At 41.8% G+C, this 16,305-nt stretch overlaps 1 protein-coding gene across 3 annotated transcripts in view; it reads left to right on the top strand.

The window, feature by feature from the left end:
• Positions 1 to 16,305, top strand: part of ccser1 (coiled-coil serine-rich protein 1) — a 112,370-nt gene that overhangs the window by 25,722 nt on the left and 70,343 nt on the right. For all 3 annotated transcript variants that reach the window (XM_075467791.1, XM_075467792.1, XM_075467793.1), the window contains exons 7-8: positions 8,077 to 8,251; positions 11,836 to 11,913. In XM_075467791.1, the coding sequence (XP_075323906.1) occupies positions 8,077 to 8,251; positions 11,836 to 11,913 (253 nt within the window). The remainder of the gene's footprint in view (positions 1 to 8,076; positions 8,252 to 11,835; positions 11,914 to 16,305) is intronic.

Raw genomic sequence — 16,305 nt, 5'->3', positions numbered from 1 at the left:
GCCTCCATACATTACTGCCACTTTGTGGTAGCAGTAATTACTACCAGCTGCTGGTTAAAAGTATTGTCTCCATAGCAATACGATAGCTGCATAATCTGTTCGATTTCTTATGGTTCAGTTAGGTTTCAAAAAGTAAATGAAAATAATCGTCCATCCCTAGAATTTGGAATCTTGTCTCTCTTTGTGGTGGATTACATCAGACTATGTCTGCTTTGATTGAGCGTGTTGAGATTACAGCAAAAATGCTTAAATGTTGCCTTCTGCAGTGAAACATTATATGCTTCCCATCCTGTGTGCTGCTTCCTCAAACAACAAAAACACACTTAGTGAATGGTAAGCACTTCCCTTTCGAATTAGTTGCCGATGTAATACGGCTTGTTCAGGTTTGGGCTTTGTAGCAGCTCGCTTCGACATTTCTGAAAAACAGGATCTGTAAGAAAAAGCCCCTTCGGATTATAAAGGCACCTTTTTGCCAAAGGCTTGGTTGTTAGAAAATACATGTTGTTGACAATTTTAGAGATGTTCTCCTACAATGTATTAACAGGAACGAGGGAAAATAGCAAGCTGGGTTTGGAGCAAAATGTCTTTATTTCTAATGTAAATAACAGTTATCTAACCAGTAAGGGTCTCTTGAGATTTCAAAATGTATTTCTCAAGAGATATACATAGAATTTGGAGTTTCCTACCCCCGGCATACAGTGAACGCATCATGACTTGAAGCCGAAGTTGGGTGGAAATAAAGACCGGGTAGTTTACTGTCTACTGACAGATCTGAAACGCTTGCTCAGTGGCACATGAGTGCCCCCAAACATATCAGTCGTGATGTGTAGAGTTGAAGTTTTTGAGTTGGACAAACATCCAAATAAATGCTTTCAAGCACATAAAAATATAAGATATGTTTTGATATTATGTCTCAGTTATGCACAATTAGTTTTTCCTGCATTCCTGGGAGCAAAGTATGATGTTTGTGTTGACCAACTCAAAAACAAGAAGAGAATCGTCACTTATTGACGTGTTATGGGAGAAAGTAACTTTTCTTCAGACATTTTGCAGGGATCTGACCTGAATGCAGAGGTGCCACGAAAGAGATAATTTAAAAACGTTACTTTGCTTTGACTCAGCACGGAAACCTTTGATCATTATAGCTATTATTTTGTAATGGTGGTGGAAATTATGCCAGGACAAAAAAAAAGAACTAAACTGAATTATTTCTCATCTCGAAATGTGTTTGGCTCTCTGATAGGAAATACGGCAGCCTGGCAGTAACAACAGGAATTGAGATGAAAAGCACAGAGACAACACACGTCCTTTTTATCTTCTTACTGAAAACTGAAATGTACATTGCCGTCCTCTGTGTTTTTTTACTCTCAGTTTACTTTAGAAAACCAACATTTCACAATGTGAGATCTGTGTCACACAGTGACAGCGAAGTACTGCTGGCTGTGATACACTTTCAGCTTAGAATAAGAACACATTATCATACACGTGCATTTTCAAGGTTATGGTATGTAGCGTTTCATGCAAGTCCAACTTAATGTTTTAGGTGTTACCGGGTCAGCTGAAACAAAATGAGGGTCACAGTTATCACAACATCATTTTATGATAGTTGAATTTTTGTGTCCTTTACCATCAGGGCTTTGGAATGAAAGCAAAGAAATGAAATATCCTCGACTAATGCACAAGATAAACATTAATGCGTCCTCAAAATGATTATTGCCTTTGGCTGCAGAAATTGCAGTTTTAACCGGGATATACTGACTTTAATTTAAAAGAAAAATGAGTCCTCAGTCAATCTGCAGTTGCTTTTTTGTGTCACTTGTCACCTGTGGCATTCCAGCTTTTTATTCCATATTCTCATTTAAAATTGAAAACTGACAGTGCGGCCTTAAAACATGCCCCTGTCATTAAGTAACTATAAAGAAAATCCTAAAGTTCTTGCATGACATTATAAACTGAAAAAAGCAACTTGTGTCATGTTCCCTGCGGCAGTGAGTGTTGGTCGTGGACAAACTCACAGCAGGCTTTAAGGCTTAAAAGTGAGAACGCTCTAGTTTGTTGAAATAATGCTTCAAGGCTTTCCTACAGGTTAAAAATATGGAAGGAAATTTTAGACAGTGCGGCTTGGCATTGTTCTCTGAAATTGGAAAGTGTAATGTGACACATGGGACCACTGTTGGATCTCTCCAAGCAACAAGAAATTGCGATATTAATTAGCACAAGTGTGCTCTGTTAACTCTCTGTAGTTTCTTCCCACAATAGGCTAATGTGGTGGTTCTCAGACTTGTTCTGTGGGTTAACGTCACAGATTCCGTTACAGAGGATAAGTTGACAGTCCCTGAAGGTAACAGATGCTATGTCAGAGAGATTAGAAGAAGAAGAAACTGAATCCAGATGCAAACGGATCGCAGATTTTCTTGCAAAAAAACTTGAAAAGTGCAGAGAGCATTGGAGAGCAGTAAGGACACAGGGGTTAATCAGAAAGTTAACCCTGCCATATCACATTAGTTTTAGATGTTCGTCTTTTCTGTGTGTGGAGATTTCAGTTCGCCATCAAATTCCCCGCCTGCAGCTTGGCTTGTGCTCACTCTTTAGTCACAGATGCACTTTATGTCGGAGATGAGTTTAATGGCAGCATTAAGCATCCATAGCCTCAGGTGCTGAATGCAGATGACTGCGCTGTGTCTGTCAGGTGGAAAGCAGGAGTGAGAAATGAGGGTGATCATTCTCCCTTAGCTGTGCTATACTGTTTGAACTCCACTTGCATGGGCATACAAGCAGTCGCATTACACGCTGATGTCTGCATTTCACACATGTACACAGCCATAGACTCAAATTCAATTGTCTCCATTAATATGTACCTTGTTGTCAGTGAAAATTTAATGAGGAAAGAGTCGGCAGAGGAGACTGACTGCCTTTCTCAAGGCATTTCAGTGTTTAAGTGTCCCTTACTATTATCATTCCTAAGACAATGCACTTTTCTTTTTTTTTTACCCGATGATTGACAAGGGTGCAGCCCACCGCTTCCTACTGCTGCTAAAGATAATGTACTCGAATCCCACATTATTTATTTGACAAGCAGCCATTAATCGTCACTTCACACACTAACTGAACATTATGCAAACCAAGGCATCAAAGTATGCATGTATGTGTGTGTCTAAGTTGCGGGCTCTGCGTGTGTTGTTTATTGCCCGTGCGTGCACGTGCATGCCTGCGTATGCGAAGGCATGTGTCAGTGCTGGGAGCCAACGGCCTGGTAATAAACACTGGTGAAAATAATGAAAGTCATAAAAAGACAGATAATTGGCTTTTTCAGGTTGGTGAAATGGATCACTTCTGATGCCGCTGTTGAGAAATGGCTTCCGAGAGGAGAGGGGTGAGTTAGACAGGTGGAAAATGTAAAGTTAGAAAACGACGGGGTGAAAAACCTATATATTAAGGAAGGAGGAGACGTGAAAAGAGGAGGGGAGAAAATATATGGCATAGAAGCGAGTGAAAGAGAAGAGAATGGAGGATATGAGTGAGAAAGAACGGAGAGAGCAAAGGATGGTGTGTACAATGGAAAGAATTGGGGCATTTTTTTATACTCGTCTCTTGTTTACATTTCTTTCCTTTTGTAATTAGTCTGAGAGAAAATCTCTGTGAACATACTTGACTGCACTTCAACCTGCGTGTTCATCTATCTGCGCCTTGGCTTACTCATGCAGTACCAGTTTTGGCCACCAGCTGGGGTAGTCGTACATCTCCATCAATTCAAATTAGGACTTTGGCCACCTTTATAATCCCTTAATTGACTACGGTCACACGGTGCTATTTTCTGCAATCACATAATGTGCATAACCTGCTCATAGGTTCAGTGTGTGTGTGTGTGTGGGGGGTGTGTGTGAGTGTGAGGGAAAAAGAGAGAGAGTTGAAGAAAAGAGAAATGGAGTGAGAGTGTCTGGCTACCAGCTCATGACAGTGAAAAGACAGATGACCCTGAGTAGAGGAACGGCCTCCCTGCCTGTATAACATCTATCATCACTGAACAGACTTGTCTTCCACTGCGCGGTGCACTTCCCTTTGTGTGGGTGGGTGTGTGTGTGGGTGTGTGTGAGTGAGATAGTATGTGTTGGGTAATTACCTGCGGATGAGACTCGTGCTTAACTGGAAAACAACTGGACCCCCCTGTAGCTGCAGTCTAAATAGATATTCTCTGACCTGCTGATGCATGCATACACACACACACACACACACACACACACACACACACACACACACACACACATGAAACCGAGACGAACATGTGAAGTTCGGGAGGAAAAGATGATGTAGAGGGCGTGGAACATTAGTTTTTATAGATGTAGTGGCAGTGTGATGGTACAGGCATGCATGGCTTCCACTGGCACTGTTACAGCAGTGTTTATTGATGATGCAACACATTTGATTGGACAGGGCTTCACAGTGGAGATGGACAGTGACGTGACCCAAAACATATTGAGAAAGAAAACCGGGAGTTTTTGAAGGTAAGAGTAGAACATTCTGCAACGGGCGAGCCAGTGATCTGAACTCAACCCATTCGAGCTGCACTTCACTTGTTGAAAGCAAAACTAAAAGGAGCAGAAAGCCCCCATGAACAAACAAAAAAATCAGCCACAGTAAAGGCCTGAAACAGAACCCCAAAGAAAGAAAAAACGATTTCTTTGTGATGTCCACGGATTCCAGACTTTAGGGAGTCATTGTCTGCCACTGATTCTCTACAGAGTATTTGTTTGATATTAAATTCCATTTGAGCTCCTTAAAAATAAAACTCCTTTGCCAACGTGAGTGTGAAAATACCAGCAGCGAGTAACTTCCATATGCTTTGGTAAAATACTACAAAATATACAAACTGTCAATCCCAATGAGCCATTTATGGACCTAAGTGGACATCAATTTGCAAAGTTTCTCTGCAGAGTTTAATGTTTTTCAAATTTTAATCACTAAACTATCTGCATATTAGAGCAGAAGCTTTAATATGCGTTTTTTTTTCCCCATTCAGATTGCTGTTATAATTATGTTTGAATATTGTCTAAGTAAAAACCAGATGGATACAGAATGACACCAGATGCGAACCTGACTGCATTGTTGTCAAATTCAAGGATTTTACTTTGCTACAATACAGGGAGATTACTAATTAGTTGCTGAGTTTGTAGAAGCTACTTCGTTGGCATGGAGGCAATGTGAAAACATCATTTCATTTCATTTCCACAGACAGCATGACAAAGAAATTAGTTTTTTAACGAATACTGTCCACAGTAAAACAATTTACGACCCTCGGTTGCTCAATTTTAACAGCAACACTCATCTCTTAGTCTCCTGAGAGAGTAAATGCTGCACACCAATGTTTTTTTTGTTTTTTTTCGATGAGAAACGATTTGTTTGAACTCCTCTCCCACTCATTTCCCTGTTGCTCTGTGGATTCGATGGGGTTGAAAGAAGAATTCAAACCCTTAAACCCCGGTGTAAAAGCCAGACAAAGGGCAAGAGTTTAATACAAAGAGACACACGTATGCAGAAAAACTAAACCAAAAAACACTGCGCTGTGTTGTGTGACACCGTGCTCAGAGAGAATATAAGATTGATCATTTATTTATTTTTTCACTCTCGACTCATCCCACCTGAATATCAAGGGAGAAAAAAAAAATTGAGAAAGTTCACTATATCTAAAGATGCCAAACAGGATAGAAACCCTCGCAGCTCCTTGACAGACAGCACTCACCTGTCCTCAGAAGACTGCCTGTTTCCTCGACATTTGTCGGAGGTACTCAGCAGAATCCCCAGGGGGACACCTTCGGCTTTGATACTGCTTCTGTTTAGCGTGGCGGTTGTCAAAATCAAAGGGGAAAAAAGCGAGGGTGTAAAGAAAGAATTGCCGCGATGGAAGACAAAGGCTCAGAACAGAAGGTAATGCGGAGCTGGATCAAGGAAGGGCAGCACGGAGAGAGTGTTAAAGGTGTTAAGATTCACGAATAGAGAGGGTGAATGGGAGGGTTTGACTGGAAGCTGGGGGAAAAGGTGCGGGTCCATCCATCCATTTACTCAATCCAGTTCAGGGTCACGGGAAAAGGTGCACGTATGACAGTGAAAAGACGAAAGAGGAGTGCGATGGTAAACTAGAAGAAGAAAGTACGTAGGAGCAATTCAGCCCGACCTTTTCAGTAGATGTCCTTTTAAATGGTGATTGATATTTTTGTGATCTAGTCTTGTTTTGCTCCCAAATGGTTTTCCAGGATAACTTACTGTCAGACTTAACACTCCTCTCCATTGTTGTATTTTTTTCTGAGAGAACGGGACAAAAGGCCTCTCATTTCCTCCTAAATGGCCATCAGTCAAAGCGTACATGTTCTCTTGATGATAAAGAGATGCTCTTGCCTGTTACTACCTCTGCCTGTCTTTATTGCCACCTCGCCCTCTCTCTTTCCTCTTGTTATGCAGACTGTGAACTCGGAGGTTGTCTGTGTGCTTTGCAGACGGAAGGAGTGGTATTTCTCAGCTCACCTTTTGAAAATGTCATAAAGAAGTTAAGACGCATACTCCCTCTTTATGCTCTTCTCTCAAAATATCACAACCAGGCAGGTAAATGTTAATGCCAGAGTTAAGTCCATGAAATGTATTCAATTAATCTGTTGATTCGATTTGAATTGCTTTCCACTTTCTTGATATCTGAAAGGATGTGCTTCTGAAGAGTTGCTTACTGTTTATAGTGCTGCTCCTTCAGAGCACACCAAAATGGAGACTGAAGATTCAACATGCTATTGGTGTATGTTTTTTTTTTTTTTTAGACATTTGAAGAATTTAAAACTGCCAATATGGGGAGTAGATGGCCGGCTAAGATAGTGTTTTAGTCGTGTCAGCGGTTAAAAGACTCATTAGATGTTTAAATGTGCAAAAAGCAAAGTTATTGCAACATTTCATGAAATACCGATCGGATGCTGAACTTCTTTTTTTCTTTGCCCATTAACACTTTTGGATTTCTAATCTCACATTGTACTCAGAAAAGGGTCTTCTTGAGATTTTTTCTACATTTTCATTCTTAGCTGATGATGCCGAGTCACTTTTAAAATGGCATTAAATACAGCCATGAATGTATGCAGTGCATGTCTGTGTTGAACTGCTGCAAGTACCCGCGATCCGATGTTAAGTTGCATTACCATTAAAAAATGTGAATATATGTAAAACTAATTTAGCATGAATCTTTTCTATTCTTTAGTCCTCGTTTACTACACCATCCACACAGGTGTACAGCTACCAACCCAAGTAAACTGTTTCCATTGTTTTCCAAGGTGGAAAGCATAAAGCATCAAGCGTAAGTGGAAGTGCAAAGCAGAGCACTCATCGACTATTATATGAGAATATAGCTGTGCCCCTTGAGCCTTTAAAACCGGCTCGTAGTCCCACAAACTGAAAGAACAATTAAGGCGGACCCCAAACAGAAAATAATGACAGTTCTGACCCATTCTGGGACTTAGCTTCGGTGTTGGCTGGAAGTCAAAAACAGAGAAAGATCGTTGAGGTACTTTGCAACAACTGTGTTGTAGGTGCTGAAGGTGAGACAAATAACAGAGGCCATGCACGGGAGACCAAAGACAATCATCTCCGGAGGCCTGTTGATTGTTTCATGGGCTGTGCTTTGAAATGGGACAGCTGATTAAAACAATGATTGCGTTGATCTCCGTCCTGTCGTTTGTCTTAAAGCATTTGATTCCAGCAGGAAAACTGTTGCTATAAGATGCGTGTGTTCCGGCTTCAAGAACACACACATCTGCGTGTGTTCTTGCTATTGCACCAAGTTGGCACACAGTGTTGGCCTACGAACTGCCAAACTTTTTTGTTTCCGATCACGTTTAAGCATTTCTGTCAGTCACACATGAAATCCCACAAATTCCTGGGATACCTAGAAACAGCTGTTGTTTCCACATTGCTGTGTAATCTATCATAAACACCTTCAGTACCCACCAAAGGCAAATATGAAAGCAGCGGGGAGAGGTGAGGAAAGGTCAATGATCATGTTTTCACGCTGGTTCATACTAACGTTAAATTTCTCAATTTCTCCTCCAGGGAACCCAGCCGCCCGACCAGCCTGCTGCCCGCTGAGTGGAGCACAGGGCCGGGTTTAGGTAGAGAAGATGAGCCTTTACCCCCGGGGTTGGAGACTCTTCCACTCAGACTAATGCAGCAGGACTGTACTGCTGTTAAGACCTTGCTTCTCAGACTGAGACGGACGCTGCAGGAGGTGGGTCATACATATTCACACAGCGTGAGCAGACAGGCTCTTTTTTTGACAAGGACTTTTGTAGTGATGAAGGAATTAAAAAAGACTGCTTTATTTCAGGCACTCCAGCGCGTGACTGAAAAAGAAACTTCTCCTATAAATTTGTAATTGCATCACATTGTTTTAAACCAGAAAGGGCAAGCAGTTAGCACATGATAAATGCAAGCTGATGTGGAGCCAACATGCCTGGTGCTTTTCTCAACAACCAGCTTTATGAAATCTCGTCAAAGTGGTTTCTTTCCCAACTTTAAAGGATCTCTTTAATTTGCTTTGTGTGGTTGATTTACTCATGTTCTACATTTTAAGGGAGGACATGGGAAAACTTATTGGAATGTCTGCCTTCGTAGTGTCAACACAAACACATTCACAGTGAACAGTTGAACTCTCCCGCGTGTAACTCTGATCTTTAAATGCCTCAGCCTGTTTAGAGGGGAAAGTTTCCCCCCAGGCTATGGGTCCATCTTTAATGGAAATGTTTGGAACCCTGGAAAAATGACGTTCACACTATTATAGACGTCATTAGTTGTAATGGTCACCTAGAAAGGCACTGAGATAATGCAATAGCTTCACAAGGTTTAACCAGGGAGCCATATTAACAGAGCAGTCATGCTGTCTCTTCAGCTGAACTGCTCAGAGCCAGAATTTGAAATGAATGCAATAAGGTTCTTGTTTTAAAATATTAAAGCATTTAAATGATTCCACCTACTGATATTTCTTTTGAAGAGCAGGATGATGCCGTGAATACAGTGAACTTAGTTTTACATTGTTGTCGAAAACCATGGCAGAAGGACAGTTGCAGCTAGTTTTGCGGGCGACAGAGGCTTCAACGATGGATTGGAAAAGATTTGTGAGGACATCCTTCATAGGAGCATTTATTTAGAAGTGCGTATTGATGTTTTAAAGTGATCTACATGGATGACTGATACATACCAAATACTCTGCGTGGGTGTTATAAAAACCCAAACTCCTAAATAGAAATATACAGAGAAGACCTTTGTAAGAGTGACGAGATCTTTCAGAAAAAAAAACGCACTTTAGTATCTCTAAACTCTGCAACAGATCAAAGCTAGCAGCGGATTGCGGTTGGCAGAGGCATGACTACAGCTTTCTCCTGGTCCCTTTGCTGTTCATCTCTGTTTCTCTGCCAGGAGCCCCGTGAAAGAGACACAAGAACAATTAAACAATTATTTGTAGAGCGACATTAAAGCGATGATTTAGTGCAAGAGTAATGGGGGATACACAGCAATACGACAAAGAAAATATACTTTGCCCTCTCTGCTGTCCTTATTGTGTGAGCCTTTCTTAGCTCTCACAGGGTGAGAGGCAGGGCGCACCCTGGGGAGGTCATCATCCTTAACAGGGCGAACACAGAGACAGCCTAGTCCTAGACAAATATAGACATTTTGCTGATCAAAATCACAGAGGAATGTTCTTCATTACACAGACACATATGACCACGAGCCAAATAATACGGATTATTATAAATATCTGATGTTTGCTGCGTATCGCATGTGTCAAAGTAGCACTTCAGCCACCCACGCTCTGTTCTTAAATGATTTTCCTTTCAGCACTTTATCCTGTCGGCTGCATGGAGGAACTTTTCTAAACTGCCACTGTCTATAATGCTGTATAACACAACGATCCCCATTAGTCAATGTCCGGCATGGATTCCAGCTAAACTGAGATGGCTCATTTATTACAGTGCATACTCCTACAGCCTTTGTGGACACAGTGCTATATCCACTAGGCCCAGGTCCAATCGACTCCAAACCCTGAGGCAGCTGCTGTTCAATAATCGGCTTTAGAAAAAAAAAGATAAAACGTGGTCATACGGGAGCAACTGGGCTGCCGTTAACATTTTCTAAACATTTTGGTGGACTCGCCACCTGCTAAACTCTGTGTCGTAGCGTAAATGAAGTTATGAAAGAGATGAGCTCAGTGAAAAGTAGAACATTTCCAGTTGAAAGTCTTTTCACTGAGTTTGCCCAAGAATTAAATTACGTGACAGAGTTTTTTAGAATGGGGCTGACTTTCTCCGGAAAGCCAAATGTCAATGAGAGGGAGTACGAATGAATCTCCCTTTTCTTTATTTAAAGGTTTTCATTTCTTGATTGAAGTCATGTGTGAATGTGAATTAAAGGTGTGCATCAACTGCAAAACCTGCATTCCCTTCTAAGGCCATTCATCATCTGTATGCATTCAGTTTCAGTGTAGTGCACGTCATTAAATTCATGGCTCCCCAGAAGCCAATTCTTAAATCTGAGAGGCTTTTTACCGAGCCACATCTAATTGTGGGGACAGTTGTGTGTTAAGGCCTGTGGGACAGGGGTGACCTTAAAGAGAATGTGTTTGTGTTTTAGAGAGAGAACGAAGGAGTGATGCTGTGTGTGTGTGAGACTGTGTGTGCACAGGGGTGTCAGTGAGTGCACGCCTGTCTCTCTACATAGGGAAAGGCATTGATCACTGATGACACATTGAGGGCCTGGCGCCATAGCACACCTATAATTCTGATAGGGAGGTGTGTGTCTTTAAAAGGTCAGCCAAACCAATAAACCATCAAGTTTATGCTGTGCAAAGATTTGGGCTCCGATGTTTCTCAGAACTTAGATCAAGTAGCTCAAAAATGCAATATTATCAGAACCCCGTCCTAAAAAGCACATTTTTACAGCCGTTGGTACGGTCTTGTCTTCTGAAAAGCGGCACATTAATCTGTCAAAGTTCTACTCGTGGCAAGAAGTAGCGCTTATTGGAAATCCAGCTGTGTTGAGAGCGTAATGAACCTCACACTCCGCTTCACCTTTCCCCATTTCCTCATTTGCCTTTGTCATGTAGCGCTGTCATGTCATTAGTATGCAGCTCCACATCAATATCAACAGTCCTCAGTCTCAACGTCTGATTTTTATCCTCTCTTGCTTTCCCATCTGTCCCGTTATAATCACTCCCATGTGACATTTAGACCAGCACCTGCTCTTTGTGGAAGTTTCTCTGTGTCCATGTATGCATGGGACAGCATGTGCATCCATCGTCACATGGATGCGTGTCTGCATGGAGCCTCCTGTGTGTGTGTGTGTGTGTGTGTGAGTGCGCGTGTGTTTTGGAACCCCTCTTGCTGGCCCTGCCTTCTGTTGTTACCTGCATCACAGATCTTCGCCAAAATGTGTCCGATCTTAACTGATGTTCGAAAAAAAACACAGAGATTATGTAAGAACCTAGTTAAATAAACTGGAGCCATCTCACTCATCTCTGCATTTTGTGAAAACAAAGTTGATTCCAACCCAAATCAATAGAATACATTTAGCGTTGCGTGTCATATAATCTTCAAAAAACACTAGGAAGGTGTGGAAGTCTGCGGTGGAGAAGCAGAGTTGGAAGAGAATGCTAAGACATCTAGCAAAGGCCTCCATTTTTTCCACAAACCCAAACACTGATTGAGACTCATCCTGTAAGAGTCTTGCTGTGCATGTCACTCAGTTCTCATCAGCATAATGCATGTCCCAAACATCTTCTTGATGACATTCTTAAGTTTGCGGTTTTGTGTTTTACAGAGCACAGAGACAAGTCCTGCCAGCAGTCTCCAGTCTCTGCCCATCAGCCCTTGCAGTGAAAGGTCCCTTCCATTTAAGGTAACCTGAAGCAGATCACTTCATCCCATTCTTCTGCACATTATTGCGTCTATTTATGTCAATTTTAAACGGGGGAGATTGCCATTTCAAGTGCGCTGAGACAGCCCAGCGCACTCAGATTCAGACTGTGAGTGCATTTACGGTGCAAAATAATGCACATCAAATCTTTGTGTCATCGTTTAACTGACTCAGTCAGTTTTTTTGCGTCTTGTTTTATTCATGTAGCGGTAACTAACTGACAGCGAAGTCTTACGAAGTCTGACGTTTGAGTTAACAGTGACCCTCAGTGCATTGTGTAGTCCAAAAGCAAGTGGTGTATGGCAGCCTCGTGACTCCATAGCTTTTTCAGCACCCAAGACATATAATCCTTTGTGAAAATGTAAAAAGTTACAAATGAATTCAAAAATGAAAAATTAACTTACGTCTGGGTAGAACGCAGTCTATGTTTGGCCTTTAGTGAGCAGTCACTGACAGTTCCCCTCTACAGCAGCCGCTCAGGTTCATCTCATGATTTCAGGTCTCAATTTATTGGTGGTAGAAGAAAAGTTCAGTGACTTCACTTGAATAAAAAGTACTAGCACAACACTGTAAAAGTACCCCTCCACAAGTAGAAGTCCTGAAATGAAGTGTGCAGTAAAATTAAGCACATATTAACATTACACTTTGCTATTTTTACATGGCTAATATAAAACATGAGCCCTGTTGTCACATATCGGCTGCAAGTCACGGTTATTTGTATTTGTCTGCTGATTAGTTTCTCCGTTGATAAGAGTTCGTTTGGTATTCAAAAAATTTGAAAATGGCCTCTAATATCTTGAGTCCCCAATTTATAATGTTTGCTGCAAACCTCTAAAGTGTCTAAATTACCAATATATTCAAAGGAAGAAAGGAGTAAATGCACAGATTATAGAAGGTGGAGCTCGGACATTTTGCTTGAAAGATGCAATTTTTTTCGTTCACAAAACAAAGCATCTAATCTCTTTTCTCCATACAATTAGATCTGTAGGAAAAAAAAAACAAGCACATTAACAACAGCCTCAGTTGCCCAAAGTGCTGTACAGTCTGAAAACAAATAACGTCCAATGGGAATAAAACATAAACGGAATCGAAATACAAAAAAGGTCAAGATAAATGTGTTCAACTGTGTTGAAAAGCCACTGCAAAGAAATGACTCTTAAGTAGGGACTTGACCTGACAGTGTCTGAGCAGCTCTGATATGAAGAGGCAGACTGTTCCATAATTTAGGAGCAGCCACTGAAAAGGCTTTGTCACCCCTGGTTTGAAGCCAGGAAAATGGAAAAAGAATGAATTATGATAATAAGAAACGTGACAAACTCCGGCAATCCACTTTTGTACTTGAGTGAAACTAATTCTTTGCATTCCGCTACTGCAGTTGATTCGTTTGTTGAGCCTGAACTCACTAACGGTAATTATATTTTGTTTCTTGGGGAGCGGATCCACAGACCCGTGCCCTTCTTTTGTTCACAAATGTATCCCTCAAACTTTGGTTCGACCACCTTCCATAAAACAGTGAGGCATTTCACCAAAGTCCTTTTTTCCCCCCTCCCCAATTTATCCACAGAGTACAAAATGTTTTTCTTGACATCCGTTGTCGTGCTTTTACGCAGCCACCACACACTCACATGAGCCACAATATCACTTGGAGCGGGTGAAGTAAAAAAGAGCACAGCAGTCTGTCTGTGATTAGGAATATGAAACTTAATCCTCCTTTGATCCGCGTGCATCCTTCAATTTCAGCCTTATCTTAACAATTAACGGCCTTTTTTCCACACCAGCTCCTAATAAATCACGAGGAGATCAAATAGGAAGAAAGATAGCGGTACTGCGGCATCACGTGTGACGTGGAGGGGGGATATAAAAGAAAAGGGTTGTGAAATGAGTAATGAAAAGTCAGAGAGGGAGGGTATAAATTGAAAGAGAGAGGGGCAAAGTGCACTGCCTGCCTTGACAGGCTCCAGACGCCCTCTCTCAACCAAGTCAATCAGAGCTGTGCGATCTGGATAAGATTTATTAATCTCTGTAGGGAGCATGTGTGTGAGCAGCAACTGAAGTGTCTACTAGCATGTCAGTGTGAGAGCTGGGTTTAAGTCTACCAAGGGAGGGCATTTGGAAAGCTTCTCCCTGAGACATAGTTAGGTCGCTGCAGAGTTTCGTTAGACTGTCAGAGGAGCGAGCACACAGTAGTCCCAACTCTGTGATGCTTCTTTTTTTTTTGTTGCATTGCACGGTATTGCATTTCCTTCAGGTGTTTCAGCACACACATACGCTGCCAGGAAATACTTAGTACGGCTTTTTATTGAGTGTACCGTATTTTCCGGAGAAAAGTGGCATTTATTTAGAAATTTATTTCACACAATCCAAGACCAAGATGAGACATTTAACCTGGAAAGGCAAGTTATTTCCGTGAGGGGGACCTCGTCCATGTTGATAATATGATCCGGTGACACGTTGTGTTCAGTTACCTGCTTTTCAATGAACTCACGGAAACTGTTGACCCTGGCTTGGAAGTCTGCCGGCAGTTTCTGACTCACCGTTGTCCGTGCTCTGACAGAGAGGCGGTTGCGTTGGTAACACCAAGAAGGCTCACCTGCAAAGTCATTTACATTCATCTCCTCGGCAAGTGCCAGGGCGTGGAAACGTAACGGCAGTACGTTGTTCAATTACCCACCTGTGGACTCGTCCCTCCAGCTCTGGCCATCTTGCTTTCAGCCCGCGATCAGCTTTCTTTCTTTTCTTCACGGCACTAAAATTAACCTCTGCTTTCCGCCAGTCCCTCACAAGTTTCTCACTCACTCCAACTGTCTTTCTGCTGCTCGATTACCGTTTTTGGCTGCATATTTTACTACCTGCATTTTGTAATCTGCAGAATAGGACTTTGTTTTTGGCGGCATTTAGTTTGTGTTCAGTCTTTCTCAGTTGTCTTTAAGTTAATGTTTCAGTGGTACAGGAGCAGCATATATAGTTGTCACAAGCCAAGCGTGTCCTCTCGCGGCTGTAGATGGCTATGTTTACTCCTTGGTTCATGTCAGTCAGTATGAATTAAAATTTAAAAACATGTTAAATTATATATATTTTCATATTTAAGTCGCAGGACCAGTCATTCTATGAAAAAAAGCCTGTAAAATACAGTACATCTGCCCTAAGGATGTGTGAGTGCACTGGTATCTGTGTTGTGTGCTGGTATGTGTTATATTGAAAATGACAACATGCGGACATGTTGTTTCCTTGGGATTGTCGCAGTGGATTAGTTTGTGTGTGTGTGAGTGTGTGTGTGTGAGTGTGTGAGTGTGTGTGTGTGTGTGTGTGTGTGTGTGTGTGTGTGTGTGTGTGTGTGTGTATGTGTGTGTGTGTGAGACAGAGAGAAAGAGGCTGCCCTCCTTACTGACCTACATGGAGTATCAGTGGCAGCTGGATGATAAGGAAAAATTAAAAATGTAGGGTGGGCCACAGCATGAATGCAGCCGCTTAGGCTTAAACTTTCTTCAAATATGAATATGAACAGACAGAAGAGGTGGTCATGAGAGAGAAAGTGGGATCAGATGGAGAGTTTTCATTAGGAACAAAAAAGACAAATGCTCCAATCAAACTGTCTAAACCACAGATATATTCTGCAGACTAGACGTGAAAGATCCTGAGGCTGATCTTCGAATAACACATTTACAGGGTAGTTTTTGTTTTTTGTTTTTGCAATTTTTGTTTGTATTTGTATTGTAAAGGAGCACACCGGGGAGCAATGGAAGAGGGAGGGCATAGTGAGCCACAGATTTTTTTTCCAGACTTCACTGAAGTGTGAACACACTGCATTTGGTGGAGACACCTAAACCTTTCCATGGTTGCCATGTTTGGCTCCCCTCCAAATCTATGTGCTGTAGCTTGTCAATCATCGTCTCACACGGCTTGTTTGAAATAAACAAGGAGGTTGATTTTTGACCTTGTGAATACACATAGAATCTCTACTCAGGCAATGTTTCCTGAGGACTTATCACACTGCAGATCCACTCTAAGTCTCTGTTATGTGTTGAAGATTTGACACCTGCCGACTGTCACAGTCTCCAATCCTGCCCTGTGACCTGTGACACAGGCACACCTCCCTGCTTGTTATGTGTAGAGTCAGTGGCAGAGAGGAGCAGGCAGCAGCACCTGTAACACAGCTTTGTGCACCTACAGAGTGTCCTTATTGTGCTTTGTTACGTCAACAGGTCGGTCAGAGAGGGAATAAAAAAGAGACACTCTGACACTCCTGCCTCATGCACAGTCATTGCCTATAGTTTATGATCAGATGTCTAAAAATTACCGGCTTTCATTTCTGTTTGATGTTGACAAGAATGCAACTTATGCATATGTATTTTTTGCATTAATTCATTTATTTAG

This window comes from Odontesthes bonariensis, chromosome 6 (assembly GCF_027942865.1).
Source record: "Odontesthes bonariensis isolate fOdoBon6 chromosome 6, fOdoBon6.hap1, whole genome shotgun sequence".
Lineage (NCBI taxonomy): Eukaryota > Metazoa > Chordata > Actinopteri > Atheriniformes > Atherinopsidae > Odontesthes > Odontesthes bonariensis.
Note: the sequence above shows the minus strand (reverse complement) of the source record. Positions and strands in the feature narration are given on the sequence as shown.